At 46.1% G+C, this 8,780-nt stretch overlaps 1 protein-coding gene across 1 annotated transcript in view; it reads left to right on the forward strand.

The window, feature by feature from the left end:
* The window catches only part of LOC137350595 (uncharacterized), a 44,077-nt gene that overhangs the window by 19,384 nt on the left and 15,913 nt on the right, over window positions 1-8,780 (forward strand). The window contains exons 2-3 of the mRNA XM_068015297.1: window positions 6,919-7,048; window positions 8,097-8,279. Of these exons, the coding sequence (XP_067871398.1) occupies window positions 6,919-7,048; window positions 8,097-8,279 (313 nt within the window). The remainder of the gene's footprint in view (window positions 1-6,918; window positions 7,049-8,096; window positions 8,280-8,780) is intronic.

Below are 8,780 nucleotides of genomic sequence, written 5' to 3' on the forward strand. Positions count from 1 at the left end.
TCCAGAGCAGACTTGACTCGACTGGCTATGACTTTGGACAGAATCTTGTAATCAACATTAAGCAGTGAGATGGGCCGCCAATTTCTGATTTCTGCCCTCTCCCCCTTCTGCTTGTAAATGAGGGTGATGATGCCTTTTCTCATAGATTCTGACATGCTGCCGGCCAGGAGCATACTCTCGTATACTTCCAGCAGGTCCGGGCCGACCCAGTCCCACAGGGCCGAGTACAACTCAACCGGTAAGCCGTCGCTCCCGGGAGTTTTACTCGTCTGGAAAGACTCGACGGCCTTTGTCAGCTCGTCCAGAGTTAGCGGCTTGTCCAGTCTCTCCCTCCTGCTGTCATCTAAGACCTCTGTGATAGATGACAGGAAGGACTGGGAGGCTCTGCTGTCTGTGGGCTTCGCGTCATACAGTCCAGCATAAAAGGATTTGCTGATCCTTAGTATGTCGGACTGCGAAGACGTTACCGAGCCATCTTCTTCCTTCAGGCTGCTGATAACAGAGCTCTCTCTGTGTACCTTTTGGAAGAAGTAACGCGAGCACGTCTCATCCTGCTCGATGGAGCGGACTCTGGACCGGAAGATGATCTTGGAGGCCTCCTTGGCAAAGAGCGAGGCCTGCTGGCTCTTCACCTCTTGGAGGTCCTCCTTGACCTCGACCCCCATTGACTGCAACCGGAGTAGATTTTGCATAATTTTCTGGAGTCAGGACAGTTCCCTCTGTCTCTCTCTCGCCTTCTGAACACCTTTGTGGATGAAGAACCTCTTGATGTTCTCCTTAATCACTTCCCACCAGTGAACTGGAGACTCAAAGAGGGGTTTCACGGTCCTCCAAACATTGTAATCCCTTTTGAGTTCCTCAACGTTCTCTCGTTCTCTGGGGTCAGCAGTGTCACATTGAGCTTCCACGTCCCTCTGCCAACCCGCTGGTCGTCCTGTAAGTGACAGTCGGCCAGTAAGAGGCAGTGGTCGGAGAAGAACACCGGCTTGACGTCGGTGGATCCGACCGTGACAGCACGGGACACAAACAGGAAGTCAATCCTGGAACGGGCAGACCCGTCCGATCTTGACCATGTGTATCTGCGCTGCGCTCCGTCTGCAGGTTTGCTGAAGACGTCGTGCAGTTTGGCATCTTTAACTGTTTCGATTAGGAATCTGGACGTAGCGTCCAGTTTGCTGTCGTCACTGCTGGATCGTCCAGCCGCATCGATGAACATTGTGTCCTTCTCCGCCACCATTGAAGTGACACTAACCTGTAAAACATTTTCTGGAGCCAGGAGAAGCATTCCTCCTCCTCCTGGGTCCACATTAAGGTCAGTTGAAAAAAAAGTTTAACTTCCTCATCAGTGGCCTCCCAATGCTTTAGAAACTGCTGGTGAGGCCTCAGTCGACCCGGAAAAACCGAGCAAGTCCGCACAGCGTAAGCTCTACTCGATATGTGCTGAATTTGGAAGCAGGGTCCTCAAATGGGTGTTACAACCCTGATTAGCATATCCAAGGGGACAATGCTGTTTCAGATAGGTGCCTTGGAGACCAGGGTGTGCCAGCGTTTAATAAGGCAGCTACACATGTCTGGGGAGGGTGGTTGATTGGATGCAGGATTCCAGCACCTGAATTTCATCCCCCAAATACTGACTTAGTGGCTCAGAAATGGAATGCCCAGACACACCAACTTCTTCCCCAGAGAGTGTGCGAATAGTTAAAAGGAGGATCAGTACAAAGGTTAAGCATGAAAAATTGGCAAGGTAGATCAGGTTCTAGCGGCCTAGGAATTGATGGATAAAAAAAGAGAAGTAGATCGATACCAAGAGTACAGACCACCACCCGCACCCCCCCCCCCCCCCCTACCCAAGTGTTCCAACAAGGATGTTCACCCTAAGTACCAACCCACTCCTGCTCCACATCCCCTGAAACATGGGCACACCCTTCCCACATTGCCAGCACAAACTGTCAGACAGTTAATGGGAGTTTTAATTAAGATCTCAAGTTGTTAGCTCAACATTAAGGCTTAGAGATGCTAAGAAGTGAGTAGAAAGATGAGGTGCTCTCCCACTTCACTGGAACAGTGTAGAAGGCCAAAGATAAAGGGATCAGAGTGGGAGAGGGGTGGAGAATTGAAATAGTAAGTGCCAGGGAGCTCAGGGTCATACCTGCAAACAGAAGGGAGGCGGTCAGCAAAGCGATAACTTAATCTGAGTTTGGTTCCTGATATAAAGACTGCATCCTGAACAGTGAATCCAGCGTACTGGCTGGAAGGAGTGCCTGTCACACAGAAGGAATGTTTGGGGCCCTGGATTGTAGTGTGAGGAATAAACAGATGCTGCATTTCCCGTGCTTGCATTAGGAAGGTGCCAGGGAGAGGGCAGCAGGTAGTAGCAGTGTTGGTGAGTGACCAAAGGAATGGACCCTTCTGATTGCTGAGAGGGGAGGGGAGGGAAAGATTTGCTTTCTGGTGGGATTGCATTGGAGGTGGTGGAAATGGCGATGTGTGATTTGTCAAATTCAGAGGCTGGTGGGGTCAAAGATGATGACAAGGGGGAACCTGTTCTGATTCTTGGAGTATGAGGATGAGGGGAGAAGCACAGAAAATGGGTCAGGCTCACTCAAGGATCTAGGGTCAACTATGGTGAGGGCAATCCTCGATTGAGGTAAGAGAAGGATAATTTGGAGGCTCTGGTGTGGTAGGTGGTGCCTTCAGAGCAGATGCTATGCAGATAGAGTAACTGGACAGGGGAATGGAGTATAATTCAGGAATTGTGGGATTTTGTTTTGTGAGATCTGTTTGCAACAGATGCCAGTGGACAGCCTATCTCCAGGGATGGAGGGCAAGGAAGGGAGAGGAGTGAGAAATGGACCACATAAAAGTGGAAATGTAAATCAAAATTGATAAAATTCTCAAGATCAGTGCAAGAGTAGAAAGCAGATCTTACAGATCAGCAATGGGACCTGAGTGGATTGGAATAAAGAATGTCCAACATATCTGAGAAAAAGACAGACATAGCTAGGATCTATGTGGGTTTCCATGCAGTCCCTTTTTATACGCAGAAAATGAATAGACTTAAAGGAAAAGTTGTGCAGTATGTGAAGAAATTCAGCCAGGCAGAAGAGGGCGGTGGTGGATTGGAACTGATTGAAGTATACATCTGGTAAAAAGATGGTTAGGGCAAGAAAACTGTTAAAAGAGCAGAGGGCATCAGAAGAGTTACAGTTATAGACAGGTAGGGACTGGACTGGGCGAGAGGGTGAAATAGAATTGAGATAAGAAGAAATGAGTATGGCGGGGTAACAGCAGAAAGGATTGATTGATCCTGTCTGTGGATCTTAAGGAGGAGGTAGAAACAGGACACTTACATTGACAAGATGTGAACCGAGGCTTTAGGCAGATCAATAATCTTTCTCTTGATACCTGACAGCAATTGTGAAGCGCAACTGCGTGGTTGAACGACCACTCACACTTTAAAGAAAAAAACTTTCAATTTTATTAACTTGAGAACAAAGGTTAACTGAACCAGTAACAAGATTCCTTCCTGGTACATGCTCAGATGACCATGCAAAGTCCTCCTTACTATCATCTGGGGACTTATGCCAAAATTGGGAGAGCTGTCCCACAGACTAGTCAAGCAACAGCCTGCCATAGTTATACTCACAGAATTATACCTTACAGGCGCCACCATCCCTAGGTATGTCCAGAGGTGGCGGTACAGTGGTATACAGTCGGGAGGGAATTGCCTGGGACTCCAAGAAATCTCTTGGTTTCAGGTCAAACATGAGCAGGGAAACCTCTTGCTGATTATCAACTACCAGCCCCTCCTCCCACCCCGCCTCAGCTGATGAATCAGTGCTTCTCCATGTTGAACACCAATTAGAGGAAGCACTGAGGGGAGCAAGGGCACAAAATGTACTCTGGGTGGGGGACTTCAATGCCCATCACCAAGAGTGACTCGGTAGCACCACTAGTGACTGAGCTGGCCGAGTCCTATAGGACACAGCTGCTAGACTGGGTTTGCGGCAGGTGGTGAGAGAAAAAGCTGCTTGACCTCATCCTTGCCAATCTACCTGTTGCAGGTGCATCTGTCCATGACAGTATTGGTAGGAGTGACCAACGCACAGTCCTTGTGAAGACAAAATCCCATCTTCACATTGAGGGTGCCCACCATCGTGATATGTAGCACGACCACTGTGCTAAATAGGATAGATTTTGTACAGATCTAGCAACTCAAAACTGGGCATCCATGAGGCACTGTGGGCCATCAGCAGCAGCAGAATTGTGTTCAAGCACAATCTGTAACCTCATAGCCTGGCATATCTCCCACTCTACCATTACCATCAAGCCAGGGGACTAACTCTGGTTCAATGAAGAATGCAGGAAAACACGCCAGGAAACACACCTAAAAATGAGGTGTCAGCCTGGTGAAGCTACAACCCAGGACTACATGAGTGCTAAACAGCGGAAGCAGTATGCAAAAGACCCCCTAAGCGATTACACAACGGAGCAGATCTAAGCTCTGCAGTCCTGCCACATCCAGTCATGAATGGTGGTAGACGATTAAACAACTGAGAAGAGGAGGAGGAGGCTCCACAAATATACCCATCCTCAATGATGGGGGAGCCCAGCACATCAGTGCAAAAGACAAAGCTGAAGCGTTTGCATCCATCTTCAGCCAGAAGTGCCGAGTGGATGATCCATCTCGGCCTCCTCCTGAGGTTCCCCAACATCACAGACGCCTATCTTCAGCCAATTCGATTCACTCCGTGTGATATCAAGAAATGGCTGAAGGCATTGGATACTGCAAAGGCTATGATCCCTGACAATATTCTGGCAATAGTACTGAAGACTTGTGTTTCAGAACTAGCCGCACCACTAGCCAAGCTGTTCCAGTACAGCTATAACACTGGCATCTACCTGGAAATGTGGAAAATTGCCCAGGTATGTCCTATCCACAAAAATCAGGACAAGTCCAACCCGGCCAATTACCGCCCCATCAGTCTATTGTCAATCATCAGTACAGTGATGGAAGGGGTCATCGACAGTGCTATCAAGCAGCATTTGCTCAGCAATAACCTGATGCTCAGTTTGGGTTCCACCAGGGCCACTCAGCTCCTGACCTCATTACAGCCTTGGTCCAAACATGGACAAAAGTGCTGAACTCCAGAGGTGAGATGAGAGTGACTGCCCTTGACATCAAGGCAACATTTGACCTAGTATGGCATCAAGGTGCCCTAGCAAAACTGGAGTCAATGGGAATCAAGGGGAAAACTCTCTGCTGGTTGAAGTCATACCAATCATAAAGGAAGATGGTTGTGGTTGTTGGAGGTCAATCATCTCAGTCCCAGGACATCATTGCAAGAGTTTCTCAGGGTAGTGTCCTCAGCCCAACCATCTTCAACTGCTTTATCAATGAGCTTCCCTCAATCCTAAGGAGAGAAGTGGAGATGTGATGATTGCACAATGTTCAGTACCATTCGCGACTCCTCACATACTGAAGCAGTCCATGTAGAAATGCAGCAAGACCTGGACAACATCCAGGCTTGGGCTGATAAGTGGCAAATAACAATCACGCCGCACAGTGCCAGGCAATGATCATCTCAAACAAGAGAGAATCTAACCATCTCCCCTGACGTTCAATGGCATTACCATCGCTGAATCCCCCATAATCAACATCCTGGGGGTTACCATTAACCAGAAACTGAACTGGAGCCACCATATAAATACTGTGGTGACAAGAGCAGGTCAGAGGCTAAGAATTCTGCGGCAAGTAACTCACCTCCTGTCTCCCCAGTGCCTGTCCACCATCTACAAGGCACAAGTCAGGAGTGTGATGGAATACTCTCCACTTGCCTGGATGGGTGCAGCTCCAACAACACTCAAGAAGCTCAACACCATCCAGGACAAAGCAGCCTGCTTGATTTGCACCCCATCCACCACCCTCAACATTCACTCCCTCCACCACCAGCGCACAGTGGCAGCAGTGTGTACCATATACAAGATGCACTACAGAAACTCACCAAGGCTCCTTTGACAGCACCTTCCAAACTCTCAACCTCTACCATCTAGAAGGACAAGGGCAGCAGATGCATGGGAACATCACCATCTGCAAGTTCCCCTCCAAGCCACACACGATCCTGACTTGGAACTATATCGCCATTCCTTCATTGTCGCTTGGTCAAAATCCTGGAACTCGCTTCCTGACAGCCCTGTGGATGTACCTACCCCACATGGACTTCAGCGGTTCAAGAAGGCAGCTCACCACCTTCTCGAGGACATTTGGGGATGGACAATAAATGCTGGCAATAAAAGCGATGACCACATCTCACGAATGAATAAAAAAAGCTTGCCATGGTATTTGTCTTGGTAGCATTTGTTCTAAAAGAGCACTGAAAGTTTCAAGCCTAATGTTGACTATTGTTTAACACAGATGCTGCATAACCTGCTGAGCATTTTCATCCTTTTCCGTTTTTATTTTCAGATTTCCAGCATCTGCATGTATTTTGTTTCTGTCCTCGTAGCATTGGCCTGTCTTCCAGTGTCACTCTACTGGCCCAAATTCAAAATAGAATCATTAGTCTTCCAAGGCAGTACTTGGGTTCTAACTTGTTGGAGCCATAATTTTATAATGGTATGACATCCACATTCTCAGAATGAAAACTCTATCGTCAAACTCTTTCCCCTCGCCACCAAACTGTAGTCTACTGCGTGGAGCTTGAACAATTGGTGCCTCCACGCCACCCTGAACTGAATTCATTTATTGAGAAATTTGTTCAAAAAAATCAGGCAATTCATTGAAAGAAAATTCTAAGTGAAAATAATTTATGTTCCTAAAGTGCAACATTTTTGTCTGACAATAACAGACTGAGTGCATGTGTTAGTATCTGTACAGTTTAGTGCACTAATTCATTCTGTATCTTTTTGTTCTTGCAGATTCTTAGGATTCATTCCTTATATTCACAAAAGAGAGCCATCCTGGAATGCAAAAATGGATCAATCCTGTCAATTCCTGTAAACCTGGAGTCAATGGTGTTCAATGTAGCACATCAGAAACATAAATCAGGTACTTTTGTTTGTTAAAAGCTTCAGTAATTATTTTAGTTTCTCAGGAAATGGGCAGCATTGGCACGGCCTCATTTATTGCCCATCCTTCATTATCTTGAGAAGCGGGTTGTGTGCCTTCTCCTTGAAATTCTTGTGCTGCCACAATGGTGTTAGATAGGGACTTTCAGGATACTGACTCAGCTGCAATATATATCTGGTGGTGGAAGGGAATGTAAGTGCATTTCCTGCCCAAAATTACTGTTGCAGCGTAAGGTTGTTAGACCTTCAATGATAACTTTCCTGTGATTCAGGCCTGAATAGTTCAAACAGCAAGTAACATTTGCAGCATACAAGTACCAGACAATGACCATCTCCAACAAAAAAAAGTCTAACCACCTTCGCTTGACATTCTATTGTATTACCATTGTCAAATTCCCCACCATCAACATTCGGGCAAGTCACCATTGCCCAGAAACGTAACTGGACCAACCATATAGATAGTGAGGCTACAAGAGCTGGTCAGAGGCTGAGTACTCTGTAGCGAGTAACTCATTTCTTGACTCCCCAAAGTCTTTCCACCATTTACATGTTCAATTCAAGCATTCAAAAGTGAATTAGACTTCTATATGAAAAGGAAGAATATGCAGGGTTACAGGAAGGCAGAAGAATGGCACTAAGTGAATTGCTCATTCGGAGAGCTGGTGTAGACATGATGGGTTGAATGGCCTCCTTCTGCACTGTAACGATTCTGTAAGTGTTGCACCGCGATTTTGGTCTTTCCATTGGCCCACTCCTGCCACAAAAACAGCTAGTATTGAGAACAAAATCAGCCCCAATCTAACTGCAGCCTAAAGAAATGAGCTGCATAGATTAGCATTACACCTCTGCTAGTGCACTCCATACCCATATTTATAAAACCTTTGATTCAAGGATAGTGCTTCCTTGAGAAGATCGAGTAGAATAAGAAAAGCCCACAGAGAACAAAATTACAGGACCCATTGAGGACCAATCTTGATTAGCCAAATAACCTTCTCTCATTACATTCTTTCATGTTATTCTCACAATAGGCCCCTTTACAATGAAGGAGGTGTTGCTATCTTTCATGTTGCCTGTCACTATCATAGCTACAGATGACCTGACCTATCGAGAAATGAACAATCCCAGGTCAAAGGATCAGAAACTAAGACAGCTAACTGTCAAGCAGACATATGAGCAAGAATTTCTACTGGGTCATACCATAAATGACAGCGGCAAGTACCATATTTTATTTGTGAAACATTTATATGTTGTCATATGTCATTCTTGATACTTTAATTTTTATACAAGTATCCTGCTTTGTTTTGTATTCATTTTAGTATTTAAGATGGGGGAGAAATTCTGGATTCCATGGACTGAACATTGTGCATACATTTTTTGTTACTGTTTCAGCTCACATGTCATATTGTTGGAATAAATACTAATATCACAGCAATAAAGCTAGGTACTGCTTTTCCTGTATCTTCCATTTTCAAAAATGTTCGAACCAGTTTTCTCCATTTACTTCCTCTGCTGAAAGTGTGCAGTTCTTGCTGGGGTATATTATTCCATAGACAATGCTCTTCCGTCATTGCATTGTACCACTGCCTAGCATTCTAGAAGGCTGAAGCCTAGCTCACTTTTCACCACGCTCTATATCTCCACAGATATCATTCCAGCAGCGTTGCTGGTTGGCAAATCAGTGAGAATCATAGTTTATTTCCCTCTCCTCAACC

Source organism: Heterodontus francisci, chromosome 35 (genome assembly GCF_036365525.1).
Source record: "Heterodontus francisci isolate sHetFra1 chromosome 35, sHetFra1.hap1, whole genome shotgun sequence".
In the NCBI taxonomy this organism is placed as follows: Eukaryota; Metazoa; Chordata; class Chondrichthyes; order Heterodontiformes; family Heterodontidae; genus Heterodontus; species Heterodontus francisci.